Source organism: Centropristis striata, chromosome 14, assembly GCF_030273125.1.
Source record: "Centropristis striata isolate RG_2023a ecotype Rhode Island chromosome 14, C.striata_1.0, whole genome shotgun sequence".
In the NCBI taxonomy this organism is placed as follows: Eukaryota; Metazoa; Chordata; class Actinopteri; order Perciformes; family Serranidae; genus Centropristis; species Centropristis striata.
This window is the reverse complement of record NC_081530.1, coordinates 26,653,948-26,669,831: the sequence shown is the minus strand read 5'-3', so window position 1 is coordinate 26,669,831 and position 15,884 is coordinate 26,653,948. Positions and strand designations below refer to the sequence as shown.

The 15,884-nt window shown below is 38.4% G+C and overlaps 2 protein-coding genes across 2 annotated transcripts in view; one reads left to right on the top strand and one right to left on the bottom strand.

Moving 5' to 3' along the window:
* Positions 1-1,654: 1,654 nt before the first annotated feature.
* Positions 1,655-5,879, top strand: gmnn (geminin DNA replication inhibitor). Its single transcript, XM_059349118.1, has 7 exons — positions 1,655-1,699; positions 2,051-2,122; positions 3,287-3,388; positions 3,515-3,668; positions 3,761-3,843; positions 4,264-4,374; positions 5,110-5,879. Exons 2-7 carry the CDS (start codon positions 2,066-2,068, stop codon positions 5,311-5,313), a joined length of 711 nt encoding a protein of 236 aa, XP_059205101.1. The 5' UTR covers positions 1,655-1,699; positions 2,051-2,065; the 3' UTR covers positions 5,314-5,879.
* Positions 5,880-8,735: 2,856 nt separating this feature from the next.
* The window catches only part of ripor2 (RHO family interacting cell polarization regulator 2), a 69,119-nt gene continuing 61,970 nt past the window's right edge, over positions 8,736-15,884 (bottom strand). The window contains exons 15-23 of the mRNA XM_059349528.1: positions 15,490-15,674; positions 15,008-15,170; positions 14,783-14,915; positions 14,164-14,325; positions 13,700-13,873; positions 12,695-12,894; positions 12,502-12,585; positions 11,580-11,670; positions 8,736-11,445 (exon numbers count right to left, since the gene is read on the bottom strand). Of these exons, the coding sequence (XP_059205511.1) occupies positions 11,345-11,445; positions 11,580-11,670; positions 12,502-12,585; positions 12,695-12,894; positions 13,700-13,873; positions 14,164-14,325; positions 14,783-14,915; positions 15,008-15,170; positions 15,490-15,674 (1,293 nt within the window). The 3' untranslated portion in view covers positions 8,736-11,344. The remainder of the gene's footprint in view (positions 11,446-11,579; positions 11,671-12,501; positions 12,586-12,694; positions 12,895-13,699; positions 13,874-14,163; positions 14,326-14,782; positions 14,916-15,007; positions 15,171-15,489; positions 15,675-15,884) is intronic.

Sequence of the window (15,884 nt, the reverse complement as noted above, 5' to 3'; positions counted from 1 at the left end):
CTGGGTTCTTATCTGATGCCTATGAATGTGGCAAATTGTCAAAGAAGTGATGATCTTAAAGGGGTAAAATCACATGATCTGATCAACTGAGGCTGTAGGTGATTTTACCATAGGTGGCCGGCATCATGAGGAGATGGTTTAGGCAAAAAAAACAATTCTGACAAAAAATGACTTAGGCGATTATTTTAACATTGTGACGTCCTTTATTGTATTTTAGAAAATGCATGTACATGAACAATATGTACACAGAAAGCTGTTCATACTAGGGCTTTATGTATATGTAAAATAAATAATTAAATAAAAATATTGACAAAATAAAATCTTATGGAAATTAATTTTGCTGATAAATGTTAAAGGTTAACGGGGGAAAATAAAGATAACAATAAAATACTTTCTTTTAAATACCTTCAAAACAAATAAAATCATTTTTCTCTTGTGTCTTTTTTTATTTACATCTTCATTAACAATAGGTACACACGAAACTGTTCGCACAACAAAAGATAAAAATGTTAAAATGACATTATTTCAAATACCTTCAAAATAAATCAAAAACATATTTTTATTTTATTTTGGAAAATACATAAACATTATGTACACACACACACACAGTTGTACATACCAGGGCTACATGTATAAGTAAAATAAATAGTTAAATAAAAACATTTAAATTAAAATGAATAAATTCAGAATACCCTTGTAGGGTAATATGCTTTTCTTTTCATGGTGACTTGAGTTGGAAACAAGATTATAGTAACATGTTGTGGTAACATAAAATGCAAGTGAGGTGAAAATGAAAAGCATGTTCGGGAGATGTTTAAACTGAATATTAATTGTTTTTGTGGTTTCTGTGGCAAAGAGACAACTTTTCAACTTAAGGATGCATAGACACAGATACAATACTGATGGATATCGGTACTTGGTTATCAGTGACAATAGGACTGATTTAGTCAATTCAATTCTTTATTGTTATTTGCTATTTTTATTAATTGCAACATTTATTTTTTACAAAGTTAGGAAAGCAGGTTTACACATAGAAGAATGACCTCAGTCACTTCCACACAGTGAGGCATACAGCTTAATTAAACAGTGGTATCGCATCAGTACTCGGTATCCATCAAAACCATCAATACCCAAAGTTCAGGAATCGATATCGCTATCAGGACTGATAAACTTTACCCTTTTAATCCAGCTGTTTATAATTTTTGGCAAATTCTGTATAGGCCTATATAAAATTAAATTGATAGGCCAACATAAAACCAGACATTACAAAAACCCAAACAATCTTTGAACATACAAAATGATCAACTAATGTTGATTAAGTGACTAATTAATCTGTATGCCTTAATGTATCTACCCCTTTTATGTGTTGCTTTGTTTGATTGAATGTGAAAAGCTCCTTGCACCATCCAGAAGTTGTCTTTTTATTTATCTTTTTATTTTAAATGTCATAACTGAATTCCCTGCCCCCCCCCTTTTTTTGTTTTTAATTTATTTATATTTCATTATTGTTCTGTGAATTTGTCTTGTGTCCATAGAAATAGAGATTTTATACATCTATCAATAAAGTTGGAGAAAAAAACGTGGAAAAAAAACTTCTGAGTATTTACCACGTGACGAAGTAGGCGTATTTAAGCCCCTGGCGCGAGATTCTCAGAAAGGAGAAAAGGCAGTCTAAATAAGAAGCTGTTTGTCAGCCACGGTAAGTCAAATAAACCTTTATCTGCTTTAATATTGCCTCAGCTTATTCCTCTCCACGTCTGCTGTCCATTAAGTATCCACACATCCACTCCGTGTGTGCGGCTTCAACTGTGGTTGATTCAATCATTGTGTTTTTAAAGCGTTTGCGGAGTCAGTTGGCCTTTTTTGTACCAACTTTTCCTTAAGAGGTGTCGACACGTTTAACGATAAACTTGTCTTTTAAAAAGCTACTGAGTAAAAAATGACACAATTAATACCCTGTTTGGAATTAACGGCCCGATGCTATCAAGGTAGCATACTCAGTAGTTTCCTTTAATTGGTGTAACGTCTGTCCATGTTTATCTCCCATCAGGTCTATTGAAAGAAAATGAGTGCCAACGGAAAGCTAAAACACAACCACCACATGTCTAATGAGAACTTAAAGGTGAGTATTTGACCTGTACTGTTTGAAATCGCATCATTCATTTTGTTATATTGTAACATTTAGGGATGGGTTTTACCGGCGTAATGTAAAAGAAGGCATTATCACGCCACTTTGCCATTGTTGGATCATCACTTAACATGAAACAGACTTCTGTTAAACCTCGGTATCTGTAGGCAAGGGACCTAAAAGCTTTACTATAACATTAATATATCATCATATTTCTCGGTGAAAGCTGCTTTTAACTGGATATTTCTACAAATGCCAGTGTTCAAATGGAAGTTTTTGAATGTAAGCAAAGCAAAAATGAGTTTTTCTTAGCTCCTACAACCTAGACAGTGATGCATGTTTTTTTTTTTTTTTTTTTTTTTTTTTTTTTTTTTTTTTTTTTTTTTAAACATCGATTTACTTAAAATAGACACAAACTTTTACTGACAAATGCTCTACCAGCGTTGTGAAGCAGTGGCCACTGACTATCTTGCAGTGTGATAACACCTGGGGCGAAGCCAAGAGAAAAGACTCCTTACTACATTACCCCTTATTGCAGTGCCTTGCCCAGACCACCCTTATCCTCAAACTTTGCATTCATTTTATTTTTTTCATTCAACTATACACCTGTAAAGTGTTACTCAATTTTGCATGGTTGTGATATTTGTGTGACAAATGTAAACACCTGGCAAAGTACTCCCACTGTTTCTGTGTTGGCTCCCCCTATAGTAGTCTCAGGACTACATTTTGCCATGATGACACAACACGCTCACTAGGTGAAAACAATCCCAGCGTTGCGGTTGCAGCTGGTAAACATTAACAAAGTGAGCATGCTGACGACTCTAATGAGTGCTGGGGCAGAAACTTTCCCACGGCTGCTCCTGTTCCTACACCTGTGGGGTTGGTGCACATGACAAGCAGTGTTGTGTAAATCACTACGTCTTCCCTCTCCCATGGTGACAGTGTAACTAAAGTAAAGCGTGCAAAGTGATATTAAGCCCTGTTGAATAGAGGCTTTGATAATGAGAACACGGGTCATGTTAGTTTCCCGTGTGACTCTGTTGGAGTTTCTCAAAGTGCATCTGAGAAGGGTTTTAGGATCTTTCCTTTTGTTCACCACTCATATCTGTTATTTGTTATCTACTCAGCTGTATGGTTACTTGAGTTTTTGTCTTCCAGAGCTTTTTCTCACCATCTGCAAAGGCAATGGCACCGCCCAGGCAAACACTGAAGGTCCTCCAGCTCTCAGCTGGCAACAAAGATCTGGGAAGGTCAGCTCAGGTATGCAGTGGCTTGTTGCTGGGTGTAATATGATTTGATTGTCATTTATACATTGTGAGAACAAATGAGTTTTGATCCAAACAAGTGCCCTTCAACATTTAAAGATTTCTAAAATTTTCTCTGTAGGTGGGAAAGGTCATTCCCAAACGGAAACATTGGAGCGCAGAACAAACTAGAGGACCAAAGCGGGTGAAGGCAGAAGTCAAATCTACACAAACAGAAGAAACTCAGTGTTTGATAGATGGCATGTCCAAGGAAGCATATGAACTTATGGTCGTAGGTAGGAATTCATAATGTACTAAATGAGCACAATTATGGAATAAACATCCAAAAGTATCAATTATCCTGAGTTTAAATATGTTTCTTTTGTAGAAACGCCACCTTCCACCTACTGGAAAGAAATAGCTGAAGAGCGTCGAAAGGCCTTGTTCAATGTTCTACAGGAGAATGAGAAGGTGAGTTAATCACTAGGGGAAGGCTAATGTTTAGCTGTCAAGTGAGTTGTTCCCACGCTCTCACTGACTGAGTCAGCCTTACCTGGCTCCAGTCCAGCTGGCATTCGATTTTAAAGTTAACTGTGCACGTAAATACATTAATTTAAAGATTTAATTTTGAAGGCTGTTCTACTGAGGTTACAGTAATTTAATTATAAACCTATGCAATTAATTTAAGTTTCAGAAATAATCATATTAGGCCAACAGCAGCTTATTTTTCCCAACTCATTAATCCAGTGATTACAGCGCTATAGTCTCTAATGTGCATTTAATAATAAAAAGTTTTTTAGTTAAGCTTGGTTCAGTTTGCCATGGTTCTTAACTTGTATTTGACTTTTCAAATTTGGTGTTCTGACATGCTTGAGTTTTTAATTTTTACAGTTGCACAAAGATATCGAGGCCAAAGATGAACGGATAGCACAGCTCAACAGTGAAAATGAAGAACTGCAGGAGCTGGCACAACACGTACAGTACATGGCCGATATGATTGAGGTAGGCTCACTGGTAGTGCAGCCTTTATTGCCCTGATGTCTGAAAAGTTCTTGTGGGCACAAAATCTTACAAACAAGTCTGTCCTATACTGGCTGACCTGGGCATAAATAAAGTTTACCAAATAAGCCAGGCTTATTTTGGTTACTCTAACTCTGCTTCGGTTCCCTAAAGCAGGTTCAACAATCTCTTTTGGTATTAAAGGGGAGAAATAATTTACAGAAATGTTTCTTTTTTTTTTGAGGAGTTTACTTTGTGCTTATGGCAATGTATGCTGAGAACAATTTTTATTTCTTTATGGAACCAAATGATTGTCTGGAAAAGACTCATTGTTTAAAATGCACCTATCCAACTTCAGTCCCAAGGCCTGGGATATCAGCTGAGCCTGAGTACCATCTGATAACACTGTATAATATTATTTTTTTATATTAGGCATCACCAGACTTTAACTTTGGTTTAGTTAAAATTTAACATTCATCCAGTTTATTACAATTGTGCACCAGCAAATTGGTAAATCTTAACTGAATCGAGTTTAATGCAGCAAATTGGTAAACTTAAACTGGAATAAAGGATGTAATTTAATATTTGCCATCAATCTATCAGCCGCTCCATTAGAGCAGTGAATCAGTGGCCTTGCTGCATGTTAAAGATTTTCAGGATAATTATGTAAACTATGCACTGAGTATGAGTTTGTAACCTTGATGTACTGTCATCTCATATTTTTATTTATTTTTTTAGCGGCTGACTGGGAAGAGCCCAGACAATCTGGAGCAGCTGAAGGACATTGCTCTTGATGTGGATGAGGAAGAGGAGGAAGAGCTCAATGACAGTCAAGCATCAGATCTGAGTGAGGAGGAAGAGGATGATATCAGTCCACATGACTCTGAGGAAGATGAGACCTCAGACCAAGAACAAGTTGAACCCTCGGCAGAGCAAGATTAACTGACGCAGCTCTTCTGTTCTGGGACTTTGACCTTTAACAGGTCAGCAGAATTTAGATGCAGAATGCTTTGGAAACAAGTGGCTGTTTGACTTGATTGGCTTTTCAGAGTATTTTTCAAACAAATAGTTCTGAAACACTTATTTTTTTTTTAAAGAAATTGCATTTGGTTTTTTTTTTGTTTTTTAATTCTAGTTTTCAAGTTGACAGATTTTCAAAACTAAGCCAATGGAGCCCTTTTTCACTGCAGACATTTTGACAAACTACTGTAGGGGGGGCGAAAAAACGTGTAAATTTAATAGCGGCATCATTAGCCCCATGCCACTTTTAAAAAAACAAACTCAAAACTGCCAAATTGCTGGATACCTGTGTTTTTCCTACAAAAAGTCAAAATGTGTTGTGAAACAGGCTGACTGAGGTGATTTGCCCCAAATCATACATTCACTGCCAGGTGTGACAAGGATCACAGCCCTGAAGTGTTTTGTTTACACTGTAAAATTGTACAATGTTATGGCATAATTGTGTACATAAAACGAAGTGTAAAATAAACTTTTTATAAGAAAAGGAATTCTTCAAAGTCTTTGTGGATCTTTGACTATAAAGTGTTGACTGGCTGTGCCCACCAGGCACCTGCATAGTTGCATAATATCTGGACAGTTTCAACTAAACTAGAGGAAAATCTTAAGACTGTCGTCTAAAGCTGGAGACGCACTACACAACTTTCAGTCTTTAAGATGAATTACGTTATTGGTAAATTCAACCTCTGCATTTAACTTTTAAATGCAAGTGAGCACACCATGCAAGGAGCATTGGGCAGCACATTACTGCCCAGGTAGCTGTGTAGGGGTTGGGTGCATTGCTCAAGGGCAATGCACCATGTCCTGTCAGTTCGGGATTCAAACTGGCAACCTACAATTTAAGTAAAATGTTTATCATGAAATTGAAGTAAATAAAATGCACTAGGCTTTCAGTAAATTACAAAATACATGAAATTCAAATTGAAGAGCTGAACTTCTTAACCTTTATCATGTCCCTGCTTAATAAAACATCAGCAGCTGTAAAGTCTTCAGACTCCAGAATCCCCTATGATAAAAACATACATAAAAGCAACAATAAACACCTGTGCATAGCAGGGACAAAACTGTTTTTGTGTCTTTTTGTTCTACACCTAGGGATTGTAAACCTACGCCCGGAGGGGAGGAGCTGAAACTCTGTGCAATGGATGGGAACTGTCATTTAAAATTGAACCAGTAATGTGCTGTATTTGTTTTGTGTACAAGGTCTCCATGTTGAGCTGTGGCTCACCAATCAGTCTGCTAGACCACTTTACTATTTAGTTGACTGAGTTTTTATTTTTCAATGAGAGGTTGCTGTCGGGGTGTGTGCGTTACAGGGGCCAGTCTATACCACCCCTATGAATTTCATTGCCTTAAGTGTTATAGTGTGGCCACGGTACCAAATATGAAATTAGACTGCCACCACAGTGCCACCTAGGGGCCGATCAATAAAACCTTAAAGGGTTATCCTCAGGAGGGCATTGACAATAATTGTACCAAGTTTTGTATAATAATGCACAAACTATCCCTTTAATCCTCATACAGTGTCTGAAGGAGGACTCTTAACTGATATGGATAAGTTAGAAGAGGCAGGTAGCAATGGTGGAAAGTAACTATGTACATTTACTCAAGTACTGGACTTAAAGTACAATTTTGAGGTACTTTTATGTAGGTACTTTATACTTCTACTCCACTACATTTTGAGGCATATATTGTACTTTTGACTCCTCTACATTTAGTTGACAGCTTAAGTTACTTTTCAGGTCAAGATTTAAAATGTTGTTTTTTTTTGTTTATTTATTTATTTATTTTAATCTTTTTGAATTTTAGCATTTTAATTTTTTTTTTTTTATTTTATTATTTATTTATTAATTTTTAAAATTTATTTAATTTTTAAATAATTTTTTAATTATTTTTTCCTGCGCTTCTGCGCATGCGCTGCTTTTCAACGCTTCTGCGCATGCGCGGCTTTTCGGCGCTTCTGCGCATGTGCGGCTTTTTAGCGCATGCGCAGAAGCGCCACGGGGCCGCACATGCGCAGAAGCGCCACGGGGCCGCACATGCGCAGAAGCGCCACAAGGCCGCACATGCGCAGAAGCGCCACGGGGCCGCACATGCGCAGAAGCGCCACGGGGCCGCACATGCGCAGAAGCGCCACGGGGCCGCACATGCGCAGAAGCGCCACGGGGCCGCACATGCGCAGAAGCGCCACGGGGCCGCACATGCGCAGAAGAGCCACGGGGCCGCACATGCGCAGAAGCGCCACGGGGCCGCACATGCGCAGAAGAGCCACGGGGCCGCACATGCGCAGAAGCGCCACGGGGCCGCACATGCGCAGAAGCGCCACGGGGCCGCACATGCGCAGAAGCGTTGAAAACCCGCGCATGCGCAGAAGCACAGGAAAAATAATTAAAAAAATTATTAAAAAAATTAAATAAATAATTAATTAATTCAAAAATAAATAAATTAATAAAAATAAATAAAAAATAAATAAATAATAAAAATAAATAAATAAAAAAAATAAAAAAATTTTAAATCTTGACCTGTAAAGTAACTTAAGCTGTCAGCTAAATGTAGAGGAGTAAAAAGTACAATATTTGCCTCAAAATGTAGTGGAGTAGAAGTATAAAGTTACATAAAATGTACATAAAAGTACCTCAAAATTGTATTTTAAGTCCAGTACTTGAGTAAATGTACATAGTTACTTTCCACCATTGCTACCTGCCTCTTCTAACTTATACATATCAGTTAAAAGTCCTCCTTCAGACACTGTATGAGGATTAAAGGGATAGTTTGTGCATTATTATACAAAACTTGGTACAATTATTGTCAATGCCCTCCTGAGGATAACCCTTTAAGGTTTTATTGATCGGCCCCTAGGTGGCACTGTGGTGGCAGTCTAATTTCATATTTGATACCCTGGCCACACTATAACACAGGCAATGAAATTCATAGGGGTGGTATAGACTGGCCCCTGTAACGCACACACCCCGACGGCAGCATGCCTCGACAGGCGTGTACTGCGAGGGCCCGTTCAGTACTGCTTGTGGTCCTAGTTAAAATTATTACCTGGAACTGGGGAACATTGACTGTGAGGTAATTAACTAATAGTATTTGCAGAAACCAGCAATTCCCATTTGGTAATATTATAAAACATTACATTCACCATAATGAATGGTGTCTCCCACCCCTACACCTTCAATGTCAATTTCAATAGATGGTGAAAAATTATAGTTTAAATGTATGAAACAATCTTCTCCCTCTAAAGATTTTAAGTATACATTCAAAACAAGACAATGCCAAAAAAAGGTTAACATTGTTCCTGAAAGACTTATTAGACTTAAAGAAACGACAACACAATTTTACAGTTTTAATTATGCAAAAATAAACTTTATTGCAACCTTTGATGAGCAGAGGAAATACTGCTAACCACAATGGAGAAGTGTAGTATGCAACTAAACAGATCAGTACCGAAGCTATTGACTACAGAGATGAATAAGATCAATTTAGTGAAAAAGATACATTTCAGCAAAGTGTAGCAAGTTATGGAAAGTCTGGAAATAATTAAAGATGTGCACATTTTGACAACTTGTACTTTGTGGTGATTAGGGATTGAACAGCCAATGAATCAACTTGATTTAACACTGGTAAACTGCAGATTTCTGTAAGCAAAAGTAGCTCACTCGAATACTAAAAGAATAAGAAGAACACTGAATGAGTGGATGAATTAGGTATTTTTACCAAAATACTGTAATGCTATACACATCATGGAAGAAATAAAAGTAACTGTTACTTAAAATGTGGACCGTGTTTTGCAAAAGGCTGTATAGAAAAAAAAAAGTCTTTAGCTTTTAGTAATAACTTCACACATTTACACAATTTAATACAAAAGAAAAAAAATGCATTTCATAAAAATATCACCACTTGCTTTTAATCAATATGGCTTTTGGACTGTGCAGTTAGAACCAAATAAGATTCATATATCATGGGTTTGTCTTGTTTTTAAATTGTGCTTTTAAAGATGAGTCTGTGTATTCTGGCCAAAATGCAAACGTTGTATTGAAAATACATTCTCATTTATGAATTATGATCACTTAATAAAATTTTAAAATTAAATCTTCCTTTGGTTACAGTAAATCTAAGTAATAAAGTAACATTTCTAATATATATTGTCCCATTATGGACCTTTTAGGGAAAAGAAATCTATAATATTATTAAACTATTAGCAAATCTTAATCTTCTCCAAAATAATGATTCATCTATTATAATTCCTTCAAAATAAACTCCAATTAAAGTTAAGCATGAGATCATTTGCATGATAACAACATGGAAGCCTTTTTAAATGATAAACAATATTTCAAACACTAGACCTGATCCAAAGTAGAACATAAATATACATTTCATTTACATAACAATGTCATCTGCACTATTACAGTATAACTCCAAAGAATATTAGAATTACAAGTAAATAATAAATAAGATGTGTGAACATATGTGAGTTTTGTCATCGTGCAGCAGCACAAGACTCAGTAGTACAGTTACAATGAGAAAAGTTGGAATTAGGCGCTTCCCTCGGGTCAGTTTTCCCACAGTACAGTTAGGATGGAGGGAATAAAACAGACCCAAAACAAAACACTTCATTCTGCAGCTTCTCACAAGAAAAGCTTCATTTCTTATCCTGCCATTAGCTCACAAACTGTATAAATGTGCAGTTAGCCAAAACTGAGGCCTTTACTTAGCTTGAAGGATCCTCCTCTCTGTACAGGTATTGAGAAAGTGCACGATCACGACCCTAAACCAAATTTATTGCCCTGGACTTGCTCTGTACCTGGTAGGAAAAATAAATTTACAAAAGAGTGTATTTGTGGACACCTGCGTGCTCGACCACATCAAGGCTCAAATGGTCAAAGCTGACTTCATCAAATGTCTTCTGATGTCAGCGAGGTGCAAAAGAGTCACGTATATACAGAAAAATTGCACTTATTCAACTGCAGTACTCTGATATGAACTGCCGAGTGAGTGAAACGTGGGCACTTTGCTGTGACCTGTTTCACCTCCACCCTTCAGTTTTTCCTTTTCCTCCACTGACAGATCGCTGAGATCAAAACCTGTTTGAGACTGTAAACTGCTGTTAAAGTAGGGCTTTTTAACCACAACATCACTTCCATTCTCAACTTATTAATGGTCCTCCCTGCAACAAAAAACGCACATCCGACCTCCAATCGTACAAGAATCCCTGAAACTCAAAATGGAACGTACTAGAAAACAGAACTTAAAAATATACTTTGAATACAAGCACATATATTACACCGGTTGTGTAAAATATGCCATATTTACATGCCTTACAACAGTGCAAATCTTCCGAAAGCGCCAGAAAACATTTCCAATGATAGACAGTGATTATACAAAGATCATACTTAGTATATTGTGTGACACAACTGTAACAATCAAGGTGGTTAATCAGTGAGTAAGTGATACAAGTGTTGTGTGCAGTGGCTTGCTGACGGAGGTTGTGTGAAGGGTGAAGATGGATTGCTCGAATTCCACAGTTTTTGAGTCTTTGGAGCAGCGTTCAGCGGCTTTGTGTCCAGTCGAATTCGTGCTTTCCAGTTAAACTCAACGTGACCGGTCTGCCTGGCTCAGAAAGCAGGGAGAGTAAGGGGAGGGGAGTGTGTGGGGGTGTCTGAGAGATGATGGAGGAACAAGGACTGTAAGTGTGTGTGCAGGAAGGGTATAGGTTGTGTGTCTTGTGTGGTTAAGACAGTTTGTTTGGTGTTATTACCTATTAGGAGGCAGTATCAGTAAGAATAGTGATCTAATGTGGCAGTGTGGAGATCCTAAAGTCTGTGCCCAAAAAGCAGATCAACAAAGTGATCAGTCATTAACCGCCCTGTGAGGTTTGCAGTGTGGGGGGTAGCTGAGGGAGAGGGGGCAGTGCTGAGATGTAATGTTTGATGTATTTTGGTGGCACGGTGGCTCAGAAGGCAGTGGTGACAGCGTTTCCTCGCCGTGTGCCCAGACGGACGATCTCCCCCGGCACCGTGTCCAGCTGCTCGTACGCCAGCCGCCCCTCCTCACCTGCCACAAACACAAGGGTAATCTTAAAACACTGCACCCACCCCAAGGCGTTTTAAGTGAGAGCAAAGGATTTACCAAGTGTAGCAAAGGAGCAAGCCGAGTAACATTCAATTTCACATTAATTTGTTACTCACCAAATGTGAGCAGGGTTTCGATGGCAACGTGGCGAAGCTCTTCATCAGCTGAATCACACAGTGCTACCACCGCCTTAATGCTCTCCACTGCCTACAGACAGACAGACACAACAGCTCTGTGTTATATATACAAATTAATATTTCAGTATTATTCCACATATGACAATATTCTGAATTTGACAGGTTCAGCATATTTTATTTGGATATTCACAATAAGTTTTAATTCAAAATTTAGCATTTTCTGCTTAAGACATTTGGGATGTGCAGATATTTACAGAAGTTTGCGTCACACGGCATCTTTTGGGTTTACGGTGAGCTGTCAGTTTGTGTACAACAAGCATAGCATCACACTAACTACTGGGATAGAGATGCATGCCCAAAAGAAAATCCCATTTCAGTTTGAAAGGAAAAAACAACATTATAAAAAAATTGAGAGTAGGGAACTACGTGTATCTAAACTAGTAGTTTAACTACATTTTGCTTTAGTTTTCTGGTAGTTCAACTACATTCATATCTGGATAACTGTTCAAGGAATTAAATTACTTTTTTCTCTCTGTTTTTTGTGTGTGTTGATAATTACTGAAACTACAATTTTGGGCCATAAAAGAAAAAGGAATGATTTTTTATATTTCTTTTACCATTGCTTTTCTACTGTGATTCAACCACCTTTGCATTAATTTTAGCATATAAATGAATTAAAGAGTCAAATAATTTAATGTGGCCTTATAAAATAAAGGTCCCCTAAAATATAGAATAATTAAATAAATAAAATAGATAAAAGTAGTTGTAGTAAATGTATGGTCTCATTTATTTATTTCAGGATTTATTTTATAGACATATTTATTTATTTATTTATCATTTAATATCGACTTAAATGGCATTCCATCCTACACTAGCTCCAAAAATTGACAGCATCACTGACCTGCAGACAGCTGAGACCTGCACATGCCGCCCTCTGGCTCTGAACTCCAGCCTCTGACAGCGCGTGGGTGTAGCACTCCACTGCCTGCAGACACACACAGAAACATTCAAAAAATGACTTCTGGCATCTGTCAACACTATTTGAAATGTTGTTTGCCCCCACAAACACACTTCCTAACTTTTTCACCACTCACTCTGGTCCTGAAGTGGCTGTGTGATGAAGAACAGAGGTAGTCGGCTGCTGCCTTGTTGACCTGAGGGTCCTCTGCGGTGAGCAGGGAGGCCAGGGCCCTCAGGGTGCTGTTTCTAGGCCACAGGGACGACACGGGCACCTCCTCCAGCTCCGCCAGACACTGAGAATAATCCCCACTGCACAGAGCCTCTCCAAACACCTCTGAGGACGACAAACACAGACACATGTCAGAGGTTGAAACATTATAAATCCTTTTGTGGGAAACATATAAGAGGTCTTTGCTTCTGATTGAACCTATGACTTTCTCAGTAAAAATGAGTAAAATTTGTAAGATGTAAAAACCTTTTTTTGTTTTCTTCACACTCAATCAGCTTTTTTTTTTTTTTGCTTTATCTCTTTACTTTTGATTAGGTAAAAAGTTAGATATTTGTGGTCAGAAAATCCAACTGATCTGCTCATAAAAAACACTAAAACTAAAAAAATCCTGGTATTTTTGGGGTAAAATCAGTTCACACTGAATGATTACAATGGATGGATTATATGACTTTAATGGCAGAAAGGTGTAGCTCCATGTTGTGAATGTGGTCAAGGTCAAGGTCACGTTTATTTCTAGAGCACCTTATGTACAACCAAGTTTGACCAAAGTGCTTTACATAACTGAATAACAACAAAAAATCCAATCCAATACAAGATATATAAATGAATAACAATAAACTCACAAAATAAAAATAAAAGACAATTTAATCTAATAATATATTACATGAGATGTACAATACAGCACACAGAAACAACGTTCTTCTCACGCAGGTTTGAAAGCCTGGGAGAAAAAATGAGTCTTAAGAGAAGATTTAAAAATGTCCAAAGTCTGTGACGACCGGATATGCAGCGGAAAACTGTTCCACAGCTTCGGGGCAGCCACTGCAAAAGAGCGATCGCCTTTTGTTTTTAGCCTGCATTTAGGCACATCCAGGTATGACTAAACATCCAGGTGTTTCCTTTTGCTCACCTTCTCTGGCCAGATGCAGCAGGTGTGTCTCCATGTCCTGCACTTCATGCTGAAAGATGTAGCTGTGGAACTGAAACACCGTCAGGACGTCCTGGGACAGCTCGGCGGCAGGAGGACTGTGTGGCGCCACCAGATCTCTCCGGTCGACCATCTCGCCCACTACAACACCAATCACTGAGGAGGGGAGAAAGAAAGTCAGAACTTGAAATGAATTTGCATTTTTAGGATCTATTTAATATGAATTACTTTTCCATTTACTCTCTTTAACTGTATTCTTAATGACTTTTCACAACATTATATTCTTAGCAGCTACAATGATCTAATCTACCCTCAAGGACTTGTTTATATTCAGATAAGTTACTATAATTTAAATCACAGAAACAACACCGTGTTGCAAACAATAACAACACATTTTTAGTGCAGCCTTTGGCTTGTTTACAGGAAGAAAATAAAGATAATCCAACCTGTGCCAGCGCTGTGTGGGTGTCTCTCCTGCAGCACTGCTGTGTAGCGCTGGTTCATGTGTTTGAACACTCTGTCCAGTGTGGTGTGGAAAAGTCCTGCAGACCCGCTGCACTCTGACCACAGCGTCATTAGCTGTGGGCGCTCAGCGAGCCCCGGGAGAACTGGCAGAGAAAGGAGGACAAACAGAAGGTCAGACGCTACAAACCCTCAAACCACAGTCCGCTCTGTTGCATGGTAATTATTTTTTATAGCATGTAAGTCATGTTTGCATTCAATTGTGAAGTGAATTTTATCCAATGCAATGCAATTGTTTAAATCTAATTTTAGTAAAACTCTACAAGTGTAAAAACATAATAACCATATGCATAAAATTGGATTAAAAACAACTTTATGTAATCACAGTCGCTGTGACATCCAGCATCACAGGACTACTTTCTGTCCAATCTGAACTACAAATCTTTGCATCCAAACTATTTATTTAAAATCAGTGTTTTTGAAACAAAACAAAACATTGCAAAACTCAAGTGTATTTATATTTATATTTACTCACAATTTTGCATGGATAGAACACATGACACACCAATCAAATCAAAGTGTTTTTCACTGGTTGGTCCCTACCATCAGCAGCAGATGTAATTGCTCCCAGTCTGTCGGCGCTGATCTCTGCGAGCTCCTCTAACAGCTCAGTCTGTCCGGACAGTTTGAGGAGAAGACTGCGACGCTGCCACACGCCCAGCCCACTGGTCAACAACTGTCATTACAGGAAGAAACAAAACAAAACATGTTGCATTAAATAGTTTATTTCAACTATAACTATTCATTAATCTTTTCTACCCTCTCTACCTGTATGAGGTGATTACAGTACTGCAGGTGGATGACGATCGCCACGTCCAGGTTCTCGTTCCCAGTGGTGAGCGGCAGGGGGCTTCCTGCCACGCTGTTGCCCACCCCGGTGTCCTCTGTCAGGGCTTCACTCAGGTGTCCTCTGGCCTCTGGATGCTGGCTGCTGAGAGGGACATACCCAGAGTCACCACCGGGTGACAGCAGCATCACACAGAACAACACCATATTATGGGACGGCCAAAAATGACCATCACAAAAAAAAAGTCATAGTCGATTTTTGTCAAAAATGGTCAGATTTGAAAATGCCTTAAAAAATGCTTAACATGGGTCAATTATAGTCTGATGATACATATTAGAGCATCATTAGGCCAGAAATGACAGAAAATAACAATTTTTATGGGATGTAAAAAAATGACCCTCTTAAAAAAAAAAAAAAGGCATAGGAGGCATACAAACAGTGACCCTGTCTGTCTCCCACTCACCTGATCCTTTCTCCATCTGCATCAAACAGCGGGGACCTCTGTGGGGGGGTGCTGAGAACGGCGTTATCGTCTCCGGTGTCCTCGTCATCAAAGTCAGAAGTGTTGAGGAAGTCGAAACTCTCCAGGGCGCTCTCCACTGTCAGACTGAGGCTGGACGAACGGCTCCGGTGACCCGGGAGACGGCACTGTGGAGGAGAAAGGAGCGGGGAGTGGGTTCACAACTCTTTATTATTTCAAATCCTTAATCTGCCATAGTCCATTCCAGTAACTCCAGTACTCAAATTACTTTTTTCGAATTAAAAGCACCAGTAGTCAACCCTACAACATCATCACAATATTTTCATCAAGGTATTTGGTCAAAACATTTTTTTTATATTCGATTTTCTCCATATCAC